This window comes from Plecotus auritus (assembly GCF_963455305.1).
Source record: "Plecotus auritus genome assembly, chromosome: 11".
Lineage (NCBI taxonomy): Eukaryota > Metazoa > Chordata > Mammalia > Chiroptera > Vespertilionidae > Plecotus > Plecotus auritus.
In genome coordinates, this window is record NC_137777.1 from 29,891,397 (window position 1) to 29,910,331 (window position 18,935).

At 41.4% G+C, this 18,935-nt stretch overlaps 1 protein-coding gene across 2 annotated transcripts in view; it reads right to left on the minus strand.

The window, feature by feature from the left end:
• Positions 1–18,001, minus strand: part of LOC308236887 (transcription elongation factor A protein 1) — a 72,580-nt gene extending 54,579 nt beyond the window's left edge. Inside the window, exons 1-3 of one of the 2 annotated variants that reach the window (XM_080647027.1) lie at positions 17,727–17,921; positions 16,828–16,859; positions 1,747–1,812 (exon numbers count right to left, since the gene is read on the minus strand). In XM_080647027.1, coding sequence (XP_080503153.1) covers positions 1,747–1,812; positions 16,828–16,859; positions 17,727–17,783 — 155 coding nt within the window. In that variant the 5' untranslated portion in view covers positions 17,784–17,921. Of the gene's footprint in view, positions 1–1,746; positions 1,813–16,827; positions 16,860–17,726 lie in introns of both variants that reach the window. The other variant, XM_080647026.1, reaches the window with a different exon arrangement.
• Between the last annotated feature and the right edge of the window lie 934 nt (positions 18,002–18,935).

Sequence of the window (18,935 nt, forward strand, 5' to 3'; positions counted from 1 at the left end):
ATAAAACCTCATAAAATTCCATCAATTAAAGATAATTACTTGAGGCTTATGTAAAACTGCTACGATTTTAACATCTGAGGTGTTTCACTGCATCCACACCTGTACAGTTCGTTTTTGCATACGAGTAGTCTTCAAGTGTGTTCTGAAAATAGAGCAGCAGCTGGAAAGATCTAAGTTTGACAAATAAAAAAACTTTTTCCTTTCTCAACACCCTCACTTAGTACTTTAAAACCCAACCTGAGAAGGAAAACCAGTAACCAGGACAGTTGGAAATGAGTAAAATATGAAACTCTGGCTAAGGGGCTAAAGCAGGGGTGGGCAAACTTTTTGACTCGAGGGCCACAATGGGTTCTTAAAATGGACCAGAGGGCCGGAACAAAAGCATGGATGGAGTGTTTGTGTGAACTAATATAAATTCAAAGTAAAGGAGCGGAGGGGAGAGCAAGAGAACCCTCCGCTCTTTCGGCTCCGCGGGCCGTAGTTTGCCCACGGCTGGGCTAAAGATATGACCAATTTGTTGAACAGGTACTAGCTAGAGCATCAATTCCCATATGCTCAGATTACATTTTTTTTTGCTTGTTTTCTAGTTCTTAGCTATATATCTGCTTAAGAGATCATTAAATAAGAGAAAAATAAGTTTTGCCTAAGTGTTCTTTACACCCAATTCAAGTTTATGATGAAAAATTTGCTGGACAACCTGAATGTAACTAGGTACAAAAGAAAAAGAAAAATAAATATATTAGGACTACATCTCAACACTATTTTCCTGAGTCATGAAATAAGTATACCTTAGAGATTATAAAATCTTATTAAAATTTCTTGGAGAGCCCTAGCTGGTTTGGCTCAGTGGATAGAGCGTTGGACTGCAGACTGGAAGGTCCCGGGTTTGATTCCGGTCAAGGGCACGTGCCCGGGTTGCGGGCTCGATCCCCAGTAGGGGGCATGAAGAGGCAGCCAATCAGTGATTCCCTCTCATCATTGATGTTTCTGTTTCTCTCTCCTTCCTTCCTCTCTGAAATCAATAAAAATATTTTTTAAAAAAATTTCTTGGAGAAATAAAACTTTCCTAGGTTGGGAAACAGCCTTAAACCAAATCCAATTCTTGGGCCAGTAACAATATAGCAAAATTTCCAATATAATCAATAATTCTATTCCTTGGAAACAGGACTGTTTTCTTACCTAATCTCAGGTATTTTTCCTCTTTCCATTTCCACTTTCATATTTATCACCTGATTGCTACTACTACTTCTGAGGATGAATTACTAAACTACTGGCATGTATATAATCCCATTTGTCTTCTCAGCAGCCTTTGATCTACAGACTTGCCCCACCGGTGTGGCTCAGTGGTTGAGCGTAGACCCATTAACCAGGAGGTCACCATTCCATTCCTGGTCAGGGCACATGCCCGGATTGTGGACTTGATCAACTTCGCAACCTAGGTATGTGCCCTGACCAGGAATAAAAAAACGCAACCTTTTTGGGGTACAGGACAATGCTCTAACCAAGCCACACCAGCCGGGCATTAATCTTTATTTTTTTACCATTTTTAAATTTTATTTTTCAATTACAGTTTATATTCAATATTACTTTGTATTAAGTTCAGGTGTACTCTAATCGTTATTTTTAAACTGAATATTTAAAAGATAAAAATTAATTATATTCAAATGCTTTTCTAGAAAAGTAAAGCTATTACAATTATTCCTCTCCAGACTCCGAATCACAAGCATAAAGATTAAAAATACTTACGCATGTGGGCAGATATATTTGATATGTGATCTTCTGATACGTGCAAAGGCTTCTTCCCATCCATGCCTGGTAGATAAGTTATTTGAACAATGCCATTAGATACTGTTTTTGTTAATGCCCAATAAACTAGTATCAGAATAGTATTATTAAAAAGTTTGTGAAAATAAATGTTAACCCCTTAAAATATCTTAAAAGTGTGGGCCATCGATGCTATTAAAATACCAGCACCAACCTAGAAACAACCCAAAGAATACTGTTTCAACTTTATCTATGGATAAAGGTAATTTGTGATTTCTGAAAAGAATTGTTTTCTTTTATGTATTTCCACAGGTCTTTAGAATTTACAAAATACATCTTTTATCTCTTTATAACTTCACAATGTGCCTAACAAGTTAGGCAAGACATAATTCACATTTTACATTTTTAAAAAGCCTCATAGGAGTAAAGTAAATCAGCAGTCTGGTATCTCTTTATGGTTACTACACTATTAAAAATAAACTTAACTAGCTTTGCAAATAGTATACTTGGATTTTAATGTACAAAAAAAAAAACAATATTATGCAGCAATTATAAATACCTGGTTTATGAACTGCCACTACCAGATTATGGGCCCAGACCAGAAATTTACCACACTCTGTGCCAATCAGAGACCTTTTCAACATGGTACTCCAAGCATTTAAAATACAAAACCTATCTACTACCCCTGCAAAAGATAACAGTATAGCACATTATAAAATGTGCCATCCATGGTCATTGCCAATACTAATTTTATGTATGCTGTTTCAATTTCTCTTTTTGTTTTTGTTTATTGTGTTTTCTATTTCAGGCTTTGTGCCAATAACTGGGGGAAACTAAATAAGCCCTAAACATCATTTTATTATTTTAGCTCATTACAGCTTTGAGAATGTGTAGTCACTAAAGATAACACTTATAAAACACAATTTCCCACCTATTAGAGTCCAAACTGGAATTGTTGCAATTATGTACCTCAAAGCATTACTCCATATAATAAAAGCTTGATTTAACGAGGCTGACATACTCACACATTTATATTTTATAAAATAAAGCCACTTTAAAAGTTTATTAGGAAGTAAAGACAAGTTAATGGTGACTACAGAAACAGAATAAAATAAAATTTTAAGTTTTGTATGCTAGTTTTAGAATTGTTCTTAAAACAGTAAAATCTCAGCTATTTTTCCACACCAAAGGGTTCTTAAGGCTGACTTTTTAAATACTCATGCTATTACATAGCTCTCATATGTATATACGCATACATTTGGCTAAAAATAAAAAAGCTAGAGTCCAGTGTGGTAAAATATAAGAGCTTTAGGATATAGACTCTACAGTTCAAAGGTCTTCTGGTTTATTCACTAACTAAAGGCCCAGTGCATGAAATTTCTGCACGGGTAGGTTCCCTAGCGGCTGCCAGCTGCAGGCTGGCTGCCAGCTGGGGCCTCCCTTCATTCCGTACCGCCCCCTGGTGGTCAGCGCATGTCATAGAGAGCAATCGAACTCCCGGTCGGTTGAACTCCCGAGGGGACACTTTACATATTAGGCTTTTACATACATACACTAGAGACCCAATGCACAAATTCATGCATGGGTGGGGTCCCTCAGCCTAGCCGGCGATCTGGGCCAATCAGGGAGTCTTGCCCAGTCCCAATCAGGGCCACAGGAGGTTGGCTGGCCAGGGGGAGGGGCTGGGAGGCAGAGGGGCTGAGAGGTTGGCCGGCCAAGGGAGGTTGGCTGTGGGGGCAGCTCCAGTGTTAAGCGTCTGCCCCCTGGTGGTCAGTGTACACCTTAGCGACTGGTCGACCAGTCGTTCTGGTAACGGTTGCTTAGGCTTTTATATATATAGGTAGATTCCTGTATGAGGTGAGGCTGTTAATGAGTTCCTTTTCAATTATGCAACACAAATATGTAGTGAAGCAATATGTCACATTAAACCTTAACTATTTGTGATTCTACCCACTATTTGTGTCCAAAATTGGAATCTCACAATTATTGGTATGAATTACTCATCTCTATTTTGTGCTATACACATAGTCTTTAGCCAACACTAGACTAATGGAACAGGCCAGGAAAATGCCTTTCTTATAACAAAACACATGTTAAAGAAAAAAAAAGCTAAAAGTGGAATTAAAAAAAAAATAATCATAGTTATCCTACATGCATGAAAGATACAAAAATTAAGGTATGAGCCCTAACCGGTTTGGCTCAGTGGATAGAGCGTCGGTCTGCAGACTCAAGGGTCCCGGGTTCGATTCCGGTCAAGGGCATGTACCTTGGTTGCGGGCACATCCCCAGTGGGAGGTGTGCAGGAGGCAGCTAATCGATGTTTCTTTCTCATCGATGTTTCTAACTCTCTATTCCTCTCCTTTCCTCTCTGTAAAAAATCAATAAAATATATTTTTTTAAAAAAAGATATGGGCTATGTCCTCTGTGAACCTACAATCTAGTAGGAAGTGTAGGTATCAATATACTATACAAATGAAAATTTAAGCACTACAAAAAATTATGAAAAATGTCACAATATGTAAGAGGATAAGGTTACTTTCAGCTGTGGAGATCAGGAACCTACAGAGAAGCTGTAAGATATAGAACATGTTTTCCCCATCAAACACACACATACACACACATGCACATACACACACTATAGTGGGTTTTATTCCTTATAACAATTAGGGGGAAAAGTAAAACAGAAGAAAATGAAAAGCATGTTTGATAGCACAATCAAGAAAAATAATCAACATTTCAATGAATGTGATATTTTTATGGGAATTTGCTGTATGTACTTTTTTGCACGTAAATGGCTGGAATTCTAATTTACCAAATATTCTTCTTTAGTTGGACAATTTAGTTGGAAAAAATGGATAAAAATACTTGATTCAACTATATGCTGTGAAGAAAAGACTCACTTGAGATCCGAAGACACAAACAAGTTAAAAATGAATGGACAGAAAACAATATTCCATGCAAATAATAACCAAAAGAGAGCAAAGGTGGTTATACTAATATCAGACAAAATAGACTTTAAATAAAAACAGGTTAAGAGATAAAGGAGGACATTATATATTAATAAAAGTTTCAATACAGCAAGACATATCAATTATGAACATTTATGCTCACAATGATACACCATCAAAATACATGAAGCAAAACCTGAAACAATTGAAGGGAGAAGCCAGCAGATCTACAACAATAGAAGACTTCAATACCCTGCTCTCAATTAATTGATAGACCAGACAAAAAAGTAAGGAAACAGAGACTCAACGTAATAAACCACCTAGGTCTAACAAACATATACACAGCACTCTACCCAACAACAGCACACATATTCTTCTCAAGTACAACTGGAACATTTTCCAGGGCAGAACATAAGTTAGGCCACCAATTAAGTCTCAATAGGTCTTAAGACAGATATCATACAACGTATCTTCTCAGACCACACAGGATAGTTAGAAATCAGTAGAAAAGTAACATTGAAAATTCATAAAACTGTGGATACGAAAACCTTTTATTATTATTTTTTATTTTTCTATGTAGCAATTTTATTGAGATATAATTAACATATCATTTAGTTCACCTCCTAAAAGTGTACTTTTATTTTTTTAATATCACCACAATCAATTTTAGAGCATTTTCATCACATTAAAAAAAAAAACTTGTACCCCTTAACCAGTCACTCCCCTTTTGCCCCACTAGTCCCCTTGCGCTAGTAGTAGGCTGGAACAGCAGCACACTAATCTACTTTCTGTCTCTACACATTTGCCTCCTCTGGACATTTCATATAGATGGAGTCATACTTTGTGACTGGCTTTCTTTCACTTCGCATATTATTTTCATTCATCCACATTGTAAGAGTACTAACTCTTTATGGCCAAATAAAATTCTGTTCTATGGCCATACCATTACTTAACTATTAATCAGTTGATGGACATTTGGGTTGTTTATACTGTTTTGTTATTATGACTATTGCTGAGGTGAATATTTGTGTACATGTTTTTGTGTGGATATGTTTTCAATTCTCTTGGGTGGAATTTATCATCTAGGAGTGGAATTTCTGGGTTGTGTGGTAACTTTGTTTCCTAGTTTGAGAAACTGTCAGAATGTTTTCCAAAGCATTTTATATTCCCATAAGCAGTGTAAAAAGATACCAATTTCTCCATATCCTTGTCAACACTTGTTATTATTTGTCTTTTTTTATTACAGACATCCTAGTAGGTGTGAAGAGGTAACTCACTGTGGGTCTTTTAAATTCATTTTTCTTATGTGATATAACTGACATATAGCATTGTATTATTCTTAGATGTACAATACAAATTATTTGATATATGTATATATTGCAAAATGATTACCTCAGTAAGTTAACATCCATCAACTCAAAGTAACAAATTTTTCTTATAAGTACTTATGGTTTACTCTCTTAGCATCTTTCAAATGTATCATACAATACTGTTAATTTATAGTCCATTACATCTCCAGGACTTTTTTATCTTATAACTGGAAGCTTGTATCTTTTTACTACCTTCTCCTATTTCACCCATACCCCCAACAGCTGCCTATGGCAACCAAAATTCTGTTTTCTTAGATTCCACATATGAGATAACGTAGTATTTGTCTTTCCTGTCTGACTTAAGTTCCACCCATGTTGTTCCAAATGGCAGGGTTTCCTTCTTTTTACAGCAGAATAATATCCCATGTGTGTGTGCATTTCTTTATTCCTTCATCCACTGATGGACAATTAGGTGGTTTCCATGTCTTGGTAATCCTATATAATAAAGAGGTAATGTGCAAATTAACCCTCACGCCCTCACAAGATGGCTGCCTATGACCAGGCCAGCAGGGGGGTTAGTGAGGAATGACCAAACAACTGAACAAGCAGGCTGTGTGAGGCGACCAGGCCAGCGGGGGTGTTAGTGAGGGATGACCAAAGGACTGAACAAAGAGGCTACAGGGGCGACCAGGCCAGCAGGGGGGTTAGCGAGGGACGACCAAAGGACTGAACAAGCAGGCTGCGTGGGGCAACCAGGTCAGCAGGAGGGTTAGTGAGGGACGACCAAACGACTGAATAGCAGGCTGCGTGGGGTGACCAGGCTGGTGGGGGGGGGGGGGGCGTGAGGGGTGACCAGGCCAGCAGAGGGGGCAGTTGGGGGCGACCAGGCCGGCAGAGGGTGACAGTTTGGGGCGACCAGGCCGGCAGGGGAGGCAGTTGGGGGTGACAAGGCCAGCAGGGGGTGAGGGGCAATTAGGGGCAACCAGGCCAAGCACGCAGAGGCAGTGAGGGGCGACCAGGCAGGCAGGCAGGTAAACGATTAGGAGCCAGCGGTCCAGAATTGGAGAGGGTGCAGGCTGGGCTGAGGGGACCCCCCCCCCCCGCATGAATTTCATGCACTGGGCCTCTAGTCCTATATAATAAAAGAGTAATATGCAAATTGACCATCACTCTACTACACCCACAAGCCACGCCCACCAGCCAATCAGGAGAGACTATGCAAATTAACCCAACCAAGATGGCTGTGGCCACGGAACGAGCAGGAGGCTTGGGTTTCCCTAGTAATGGAGGAAGCCAAGCTTTCTGCACACCCTGGCCAGCCTAGGCCTCCACTCAAGGCTACAAAGTTTCAATTATAGAAGATAAATAAATCCCAACAAAAATGGCGGCAGCCACAAAGCTGGAGAGAGCAGGAGGCTTTAGTTGCCCCCGACAATGGAGGAAGCCAAGCTTTCCGCACACCCTGGCTGGCCTAGGCCTCCATTCAAGGCTACAAAATTTTAATTATAGAAGATAAATAAATCCCAACCAAAATGGCTGCAGCCACTGAGCAAGCAGGAGGCTTGGCTCCGCTCAAGGCTCCAAAGTTTCAATTATAGAAGATAAATAAATCCCAGATACCAGGGCCTCCGCTTGGGTTGCCAGGGGGCGTGGCCAGCCTGCAAACCACCACAGGCCCCTCGCCCAGGCCGCCCCACGCCCCAAGGGAACCCCCACCCTGATCCGGGATACCCTTCAGGGCAAACCAGCTGGCCCCCACCCATGCACCAGGCCTCTATCTTATCTAATAAGAGAGTAATATGCAAATTGACCATCACTCCAACACACAAGATGACTGCCCCCATGTGGTCAAAGATGGCTGCCCCCAAGATAGTCAGTAGGGGAGGGCAATTGGGAGGGACCAGGCCTGCAAGGGAGGGCAGTTGGGAGGAACCAGGCCTGCAAGGGAGGGCAGTTAGGGGTGACCAAGCCGGCAGAGGAGGGAAGTTGGGGGCGACCAGGCCTGCAGGGAAAGGCAGTTGGGAGGGACCCAGGCCTGCAGGGGAGAGCAGTTAGGGGTGACCAGGCCTGCAAGGGAGGGCAGTTAGGGGTGACCAGGCCTGCAGGGGAGGGCAGTTAGGGGCAAACAGGCTGGCAGGGGAGCAGTTAGGCATCAATCAGGCTGGCAGGGGAGTGGTTAGGGGGTGATCAGGCTGGCAGGCAGAAGCAGTTAGGGGCAATTAAGAAGGCAGGCAGGCGAGCAGTTGGGAGCCAGCAGTCGGACATCCCTCGAAGGGTCCCAGATTGGAGAGGGTACAGGCTGGGCTGAGGGATACACACCCCCATGCACAAATTTCATGCACCAAGCCTCTAGTCTATATATAAAAGCCTAAGCAACTGTTCAACCGTTTGACTGGTAGCTATGACACACACAGACCACCAGGGGGCTGGCGCTCAATGCACAGGCATGGAAGCATGGAACAGACTGATGAATCTCAGAGGGAAGGGGGGATGAGGGAGGGAGGGAAGAGATTAACCAAAGATCTTATATGCATACTAGAGGCCCGATGCACGGGTCTATGCACCTGTGGGGTCCCTCGGCCTGGCCTGTGGGGATTAGGCCGAATCCGTGCACTGGGCTTCAGACATCCCCCAAGGGGTCCTGGATTGCGAGGGCGAAGGCCTGTATGCAGGGTTCCCCTTTTCCATATCCTTACCAACTCTTGTTGGTGGATTTGATTGGCATTCTGACAGGTGTGCGGTGCTATCTCATTGTGGTTTTAATTTGCAATTCTCTGATGATTACTGACATTGATCTTTTCATGTCTATTGGCCATCTGTATGTTCTCTTTGGAGAAATATCCATTCAGATCCTCTGCCCAATTTTTATTTGGATTATTTTTTAGCGTTGAGTATTATGAGTTCTTTAGAAATTTTGGATATTAAACCCTTATCAGCTGTATCATTGGTGAATATCTTCTTCCATTTGGGAGGCTGTCTTTCTGTTTTGTTGATGGTTTGCTGTGTAAAACCTTTTTAGTTTGATATAATCCCATTTTTAAAAAATTTCTTTTGTTTCCCTTGCCTTAGGTGATACATAAAAAACAATATTTCTGACATAGCCAGTTTGGCTCAGTGGATAGAGTGTTAGCCTGTGGACTGAAGGGTCCCAGGTTCTATTCCAGCCAAGGGCACATGCCTGGGTTGTGGGCTCGATCCCCAGTAAGTGGCATGCAGGAGTCTGCCGATCAATGATTCCCTCTCATCATTGATGTTTCTTTCTCTCTCTCCCTCCTCCTTCCTCTCTGAAATCAATAAAAAATATATATATATAAAAAACAGTATTTCTAAGAGAAATGTCTGAGATTTTTTTTTTTTTAAATCTTTTATTGACTTTTTACAGAGAGGAAGAGAGAGGGAGAGAGAGCTAGAAACATCGATGAGAGAGAAACACCAATCAGCTGCCTCCTGCACATCCCCTACTGGGGATGTGCCCGCAACCAAGGTACATGCCCTTGACCGGAATCGAACCCGGGACCCTTGAGTCCACAGGCAGACGCTCTATCCACTGAGCAAAACCGGCCAGGGCAAATGTCTGAGATTTTACTGCCTGTTTTCTTCTAGTTTTATGGTATCGAGTCTTACATTTAAGTCTTTAATCCATTTTGAGTTTATTCTTATATAATAAACTCAACAATCCTGGATATCAAAATCTAGTGTAAAAAGGTGGACTAGTCTTTTTCCCCCCTCTCATGTTTCTGTTCAATTTTCCCAACACCATTTACTGAATAGACTGTCTTTACCCCCTTGTATATTCTTGCCTCATTTGTCAAATATTAATTGCCCATATAGGCATGAGTTTATTTCTGGGCTCTCTATTCTGATCCATTGACCTATATGTCTGTTTTTATGCCAGTACCACGCTTTTTGATTATGATAGCCTCATAATATAGTTTCATATCAGGTAGTGTGATACCTCCAACTTTGTTTTTTCTCAAGAATGCAGTGGCTATTTGAGGTCTTTTGTGGTTCCATATAAATGTTTGGATTATTTGTTCTAGTTCTGTGAAATATACCAATGATATTTTGATAGGAACTGCATTACATCTATAAATTGCTTTGGGTCATCTGGATATTTTAACGATGTTAATTCTTCCTATCCATGAGCAAGAGCACAGTATATGCTTTCATTTATTTGTATCTTCTTCAGTTGCTTTCTTCAGTGTCTTATAAATTTCTGAGTATAGGTCTTTTACCTCCTTGGTTAAATTTATTCCTAAGTTGTTTTTTCTTTAAATCCTCACTTGAGGATTTTTTAATTGATTTTAGAGAGAGAGGAAGGGAGAGGGAGAGGAAGAGAAACATCAATGTGCAAGAGAAACATCACTAGGCTGCCTCCGCTAAGCACCCTAACTTGGGATCAAACCCACAACCAAGCTATGTGTCCTAACCTGGAATTGATCCCGTAACCTTTTTGGTATTTGGATGATACTCAACTAACTGAGCCACCTGGCTGGACTTTTATTTTTATTTTTTGATATAATTGTAAATGAGATTATTTTCTCAGTTTGCCTAATAGTCCATTATTGGTTTATAAAAATATAACAGATTTCTGAATATTTATTTTGTATCCTGCTAATTTACTGAGTTTATCAGATCTAGTAGGTTTTTTGTGGAATCTTTATGGTTCTCTATATACAGTATTGTCATCTGCAAATAATGACAGTTTTACTTCTATTCCAATTTGAATGCCTTTTATTTCTTCTTCTTGTCTGATTATTTTGGCCAGGACTTCCAGTACTATGTTGATTAAGAGTGGTGAAAGCGGACCTCCCAGTCTTGTTCCCAATCTTAAGGGAAATGCTTTTAGTTTGTTCCCTTTGAGTATGATATTAGCTGTGGGTTCATCATATATGGCCTGTATTATGTGGAGTTATATTCTCTCTATTCCCACTATGCTGAGTTTTTATCATAAATAGGTGTTGGGCTTTGTCAAATGTTTTTCTGCATCTACTGACATGATCATGTGGTTTATATCTTTCATTTTGTATTATGTTAATTGGTTTGCAGATATTGTACCAACCTTACACCCCAATAATAAGTCTTATTTGATCATGGTGTATGATCTTTTTAATATATTGCTGGATTAGGTTTGCTAATAGTTTGCTGAGGATTTTTGCATCTATGTTTATCAGGGATATAGGCCTATAATTTTTTTTCTTTGTAGTATTTTTATCTGGTTGTGAAATTAGGATAATGCTGGCCTCATAAAGTATGCTTGGGAGTCTTCCCACCTCTTGAATTTTTTGCAATAATTTGAGAATGATAGGTGTTAGTTCTTAGAATGTTTGCTAAAATTCACCTGTGAAGCCTTCTGGTCCAGGACGTGCATTTGTTAGGAATTTTTTCTTTTTATTACTGCTTTGATTTCATTAGTTGTAATCAGTGTGCTCAGATTTTCTTGATTCTGTTTTAGAAGATTGTATGTTTCTAGGTGTTTATCCATTTCTTCCAGATTGTCCAACTTGTTGGCATATAGTTGTTTGTAACATTTTCTTATAATTCTTTGTATTTCTGTGTTGTCAATTATTAGTTCATTTTTTTTAGGTTAAAAAGAAGTATCTCAAACCAACAATTTAAAATTTACAACTTAAGGAAATAGAAAAAAAAAACAAAAAACACAACTAAATCCAAAGCCAGCAGAAGGAAGGAAATACTTTAAAATTAGGGCTGAGATAATACAAAATAGAGAATAGAAAAACAATAGAGAAAATGAATGCAACCAAAAGTTGGTTCTTCAAAAATATCAAAAAAATTGTCAAACTTTTAATTAGAGGGACAAAATAATTAGAAGACTCAAGTTACTAAAATCATTAATAACAGTGAGTACATTTTTACTGGTTCAACAGAAATAAAAATGATTATAAGAGAGTATTATGAACAACTGTGTGCCAAAGAACTGGATAACCTAGATAAAACGCACAAAATCTTATAAACACAAAACCTACTGAGACTAAATCATGAAAAAGTATAAAATCTGAAGACCTATAACCATTAAGGAAATTGAATCAGTAATCAAAACTCTCCCCCAAAAGAAAAGGGACCTGATGGCTTCACTTGTGAATTCTACCAAACATTTAAAGAATACCAATCCTTCTGAAACTTTTCCAAAAAAGTTTGAGAGGAAGGAACACTATCTAACTCATTCTTTGAGGCCAGCATTACTCTTGTACCAGAGCCAGACAAAGACATTACAAGGAAAGAAAATTACAGACCTTAAAAATGTGTGTCAGGAGAGAAAATTGTGCAAATAATACAGAAAGAAGGAGAAGTGAGAAACCACAAGGCCACAAAAGGCAGTGAGAATACCTTAGTGTAGTTGGTTGAACAATAACCCCAAAATTCATATTCACCAGGAACCTCAGAATACAACCTTATTCGGAAACAGGCTGTTTACACAGGTAATTTGGTTAATATGAGATCATACTGAGGTAGGGTGGGTTCTAAATCTAGTAAACAGTGTCCTTATCAAGAACAGAGAACACTTATAAACAGCATTTGAAAAGCTGATGTAAAGAGAGGCAGAAATTAGAAATATGTTGCTACAAGCCAAGGAACGCCAGGAGCCATCACAAACAAAAAGGCAAAGGATTCTTCCTTAGAGCTCTCAGAGGGAATGTATATAGTCCTTCTGATACTCTATTTTGGACTTCTAGCCTCTTGAACTACCAGAATACATTCCTATTGTTTTTAAGCCATCTATTTTGTAGTTATTTGTTATGGCCCCAGGCAGTGGCTGACTTTGCATCTCCCGGGAGGCCCCAGAGCCAGTGCACCTGATGGACAGCTTCAGACCATACCAGATTACAACTCTCCATATCCACAAGTGACACCTCAAGGGGTAGACTCAGTGAGCACCAAAGCCCCACTGAAGTAAGTCCTGCTCCATAGTGGCGTCTCCTACACAGCAGCTCTTCCCCTGTAGATGCAGCTGGTCCTCACAGCAATTGGCCTGGAGGTCAAATCCTGCCAGTGACGCTAACAGCAATCAAAGCTCAACTACAACAAGACTGTGCACACAGGGGCGCACCTAGAGTGTCCAGTTCAGGTGACTGGGAAGGCTGAACCACTGGGCCCTACAGGACACCTGCTACACGAGGCCACTCTACCAATTCCAGGAGATATAGCAGCTCTACCTAATACATAAACACAGGGAAGCAGTCAAAATACGGAGACGGCCGAAACCGGTTTGGCTCAGTGGATAGAGCGTCGGCCTGCGGACTGAAGGGTCCCGGGTTCGATTCCGGTCAAGGGCATGTGCCTTGGTTGCGGGCACATCCCCAGTGGGAGGTGTGCAGGAGGCAGCTGATCGATGTTTCTCTCTCATCGATGTTTCTAGCTCTCTATTCCTCTCCCTTTCTCTCTGTAAAATATCAATAAAATATATTTAAAAAAAAAAAAAAAAAAAAAAAAAAAAAAAAAACAAAATACGGAGACGAAGAAACATGTCACAAATGAAACAAGTGAAGAAATCCCCAGAAAAAGAATTAAATGAAATGAAAGCAAGCAAACTACAGTGGAACCTCGTTTCTCAAACTTAATTCATTCCAGAAGGCTGTTCAAAAACCGAATCATTTTTTCCCATTAGAAACAATGTAAATTGAATTAATCTGTTCCAGACCCCCAAATGATTCTGTTTTAACCTTTCTTATATATAGTACATGTCTAATGTATAAATAAACACTTTAAAAACAAAAAAGGACATGAAATGTAAATGAAAGTTTAACAAAAAAGAAAGAAAATGCACAATAAAAAAATGAAAATTTAATAATAATAATTAGCAACAACAAAAGCAGAAAAACATGAAAATATTCACAGTACAATATCCAGAGATTTTAACAGTGGTAAACTGATTCATACTCGCACATTCTCTTCTTTGTCGCCTGAGAGACTTGTGACTGATCATACAGCTATCATCATGAAAGGGTTGTCAGGTTGAGAAGCAAGTTGCTCAAGATGGGAGACATTTGAGAATCGAGGTTTGACTACTGGATATAGATTTCAAAACAAAGGTTATAAGGTTGCTCAAGGATCTTAATGAGAGCTTCAAGAGACTCAATGAGAGCTTCAAGGGACTTAGTGAGAATGTCAAAGACATGAAAAAGGACCAGTCAGAAATTAAGCATACACTAAATGAAATGAAGAATAATTTACAGAGATTCAACAGTAGAGGATTCTGAGAATCAAATCAATGATTTGGGATATGAGGAAGCAAAAAACACCCAATCAGAAGAGCAAAAAGAATCCAAAAATATGAAGATAATGTAAAGAGCCTCTGGGACAACTTCAAGGGTACCAACATTTGAGAGAGAGCAAGATACTGAAAATCTATTTGAAGAAATAATGACAGAAACTTCTACCTGGCGAAGGAAATAGACTTCCAAGTCCAGGAAGCGCAGAGTCCCAAACAAGAGGAACCCAAAGAGGCCCACACCAAGACACATCATAGTTGAAATGCCAAGGGTTAAAGACAAAGAGAGAATCTTAAAAGCATCAAGAGAAAAGCAGTTAGTTACATACAAGGGAGCACCCATACGACTGTCAGCTGATTTCTCAACAGAAACTTTGCAGGCTGGAAGGGAGTGGCAAGAAATATTCAAAGTGATGAATAGCAAGGATCTACAACCAAGATTACTCATTTAGAATTGAAGGTCAGATAAAGAGCTTCACAGACAAGAAAAGAAAAAGTTAAAGAAGTTCGTCACCAGTATTACATGAAATGTTGAAGGGTATTCTTTAAGAAGAGGAAAAAAAAGAAAAATATCAAAAATATGAACAATACATATCTATCAACAATCAAAATAAACAAGGAATCTAATGCACAAAATAAACTGATAAGATGTCATATGCATACTAGAGGCACGGTGCACAAAATTCGTGCATGGCTACGGTCCCTAGGCCTGGCTGGTGATCAGGGCTGATCTGTGGGGCAACCGGTGGGGCAATCAGGGGCCCCCACTGGCACCCACCTTGGCTGGCCTGGCACTGCCCGCTCGCCAGCCCCCCCCCTACCCCCTCCGACACTGCAGCTGGTTGCCTCCCTCTGCCGGAGGAGACCGGTGATGCGATTTGCAGGGGGGTGGAGGGGCCCACTGACACCTGCCTTGGCTGGCCTGGGGGCAGCTCCTGTGTTAAGTGTCTGCCCCCTGGTGGTCAGTGTGCGTCCTAGCAACCAGTTATTCCACTGATTGTTCCACCGTTTGGTTCATTTGCATATTAGGCTTTTATTATATAGGATATGCGTTACCTATGAACACAGACAATAGGGTAGTGAAGGTCTGGTGGAGCGGGAACCAGTTGGAGGGGGACAATGAGGGGAAAAAGGGAGGACATCTGTAATAATCTCAACAATAAACATTTTCTTAAAAGTGAGAGAATAATACACACCAAAAAAAGTGACATATTTTCAAAAGAAATTTTTTTAAAAATTTCTCTACACTTCTTTTTAGTAAAATTAATCTGTCATTTTCATAGGACTACCTGGTTGCCAGAACACAGTCCTACAACCTTTTCTGCTACTCCACACAAAGTATGTGTCATGTTACCTCTACTTAATAAATAAGCATAAAAGAATATTAGGCAGAGGGAAGGCAGGGGAGAGCGGGGGAAAAGGGGAGAGATCAACCAAAGGACTTGTATGCATGCATATAAGCACAACCAATGGACACAAACACTAGGGGGCTGATGGCATGAGCGGGGAGGTGCGGGGGGCAATGGAGGATAAGGTCACATATGTAATACCTTAATCAATAAAGAAAAAAATAAAATAAAAAATTTAAAAAACTATCAGGAATAGCCGAAACTGGTTTGGCTCAGTGGATAGAGCGTCGGCCTGTGGACTGAAAGGTCCCGGGTTCGATTCCAGTCAAGGGCATGTACCTTGGTTGCGGGCACATCCTCAGTGGGAGGTGTGCAGGAGGCAGCTGATCGATGTTTCTCTCTCATCAATGTTTCTAGCTCTCTATCCCTCTCCCTTCCTCTCTGTGAAATATCAATAAAATATATTTTAAAAAATATATTTTTAAAAAATAAAAATAAATAAAAAACTATTAGGAATAACATTTAAAATTTAATCTAAAAATAAGAAAAAAATTATTTTAACCCAACACCTCTCTGTAAAGATTTAAATTTTTTAGCTACTTTATCAAAATTTTTCTATCCAGTTTTTTGCGAATTCTACAATATTGTAACAACTTTACCTAAGTTTCACTGATTTAAATTAAAAACAAAATCTTTCAATGTAGAAAAAGCCTAAGTGAAAGATAAATCATTTATCTAAAGTTAGCACAACAAAATTGGTTTGATAAGCCTCCAAATAAATCTTTAAGTTGCCTCCCTTGCCCTTCACCTGATTTTTTTCTAAGGGAACATCTAAGTTCTCATTCAGAATGCTGCAGACTGCACATTGCTATTGTCTCTCTTATCAAAGTCAACCAGTTCTTCTAAACCTGCCCTGAAATTTTAACCCTCTGGAAAGCTCAAACATTCCATCCTTCTCTGCTACCCAATACCCATAGCAACTCAAGGAGGAGTTTGCAATTTAAATATGTTCCAAAAACAAGAGTTGAAAATGACAAATTCAAGATGATGAGGGGAAATTTTGGAGGGTTTTCAAAAATGAAAGGATTGCGTCTTATTACTGGACTGTAAGAAATACAGTACTCTTTTTTAATACAATCTTAGAGTTCATAAATATGAAACCTTTGATCGCTTAGGTAGATTGCATGACCTCATTTTATTACTGTTGCTAAAATAATGGTACCTACCCTGTATCTCCCAATCCATGAAGGAAAATCACCTGGAGGAAAAGAGGAAAAATTAATAAGCAATGCCTAGGTAAATCCACACGTAACTGTTACACACTGCAACTTTGGTTAAGGTAGAAGCCAGAATTACAGAACACCTCCTTCAGCAAGTTAATTCATCTCGACAGACATCTCTTCCCTGGCAAAAATACTTAACTTCTCTCCTTGCAGTTCCTAAGATAATTCATGTGGGGCTTCAGCACAGAAAGAGGTCCCACTTAGACATTTTTTAAGTGCAAATGATCACTTTCTAAGTCTAAGACAAAGTCTCTTTCAAGTCAAACCATGAAAGATCTCCTTTATACGGTAGAACTTTTCCATCACAAAAAGGAACTTCCGGAGGTAAAAACAAGTTTGAGCTCAAGTCAAGTTTCCTAAAAAAAACAGCACCTCTGATCTTTTAAGACACGAAATCTCCGAACTTCTTTAATTTAGGATGAGAATGCAAGGTAAGAAAATAAAGTCTTCCGCATCCACAAACAAGACAGAAACATGCCAAAAAGCCACCTCGAGTGAGAGCGCCTCTGCACTAACGCAGGTCATTCCAAGGGGGGCGGGGGTCCCGGGGTCCCGCGCGCCGCACTCGCTACGCAATGCGGAGGACTCGGGCTCGGGGCTGGGGAAGGGGTGTCGCGGCCCGGGAAGGGGTGGCGGGCTGACCCCCCGGCCCGGGCCGCGAACCCAGTGCTCTCCCCACACAGCTGGGGCCCGGGACGTGCCGACCATTCCACCTCATCCCGTCAGGGCGGAGCGTCCCCACGCACGGGTCGCTAACCCGCTTGCGAAGTCACCGGGGCAGAGGGGCGGTCACCGACAGTGGGCCGAGCGGGACCCTCCGAGCTCCGGCCGCCGCCACTCACCGCAGCGGTGGCCTTCCGGGCGGCGGGAAGCGAGGCAGACATGTTATTGCCGCACATTCACCGGCTCCGCTCCACCGACGAAGCGCGCGTCGGAAGCGGAATATAAAGCCAGCGCCCGGGAGCGGCCCAAGGGCGTGAGAACGGCGAGTCCCGCCCGCCCCACCGAGCGCGCGCTCAGGCGCGTGCGCGCCCCCGAGGCGCCGCGCCGCCCTCCGCCAGCTCTGCGCCCCCGGGTCCGAGGGACCTGTCGTCCTGCCCCTCCCCCGCCGCTCTCCCCGCCTTGGCGCGTCACAATGTCCTGCTTCTCTGCCCGCGATTGGCTGTGACGGAACCGGTGCCTGAACTGACCTTCTCATCCCCCCCACCCCCGCCGCCACCACCACCACCACCACCTCCCTCCACTCCCCGCGTCCACATGCGCGGTGCGCCCGGCCCGGGGCACTTCTTCCCGCGGGGCGTCCAGGACTCCTCGGGGAAGACGCTCTCAGGCCCCGGCTGGGAGCATGGTCCCTGGAGCCTGGCTTTGCCTTCCTCTCTTGGGGCGCTGTAGTGAACTGAAAAGAAGGAACCCCAAAGCCACTCCGACCCAACCGCAGATACTCCTTTGTTTCCTAAAGCCAGGGTGTACTCATTTGTAAAAGTGAGATTGGTCGAACTTTTGCTGTATTTCCACGGGGCTACACCCAGGTGCAGTTTTGAAGTTGACTGGCCGTCTCTTTTAAAAACAAGCTGAAGCCCAGGCCAGTGTGGCTCAGTAGGTTGAGCATTGTCCTGTGCACCAAAAGATTGCCAGTTTGATTCCGGGCCAGGGCACATTTCCAGGATGTGGGTTTGGTCTAGGTCCACAGCAAGCAAACCGTGTTTCTCTCTCTCTCTTTCTCTCCCCCCCCCCCCTCGCCTTTCCACGCTCTAAAATCAATAAAAACATACTTTTTTGCCCTAGCTGGTTTGGCTCAGTGGATAGAGCCGTTGGCCTGGGGACTGAAGGGTGTTGGCTTTGATTCCAGCCAAGGGCACGTGCCCAGGTTGCAGGCTCGATCCCTCAGTGTGGTGCATGCTGAGGCCACCAATCAATGATTCTCATCATTGACATTCTCTCTCTCCCTTTCCCTCTCTGAAATTTTTTTTTAAATGTGTTTTTTTAAAAAGATAGCTACTCCTGTAAAAAATAAATTAAAAAAAAACATTAAAAAAAAAAAACTAACTGAA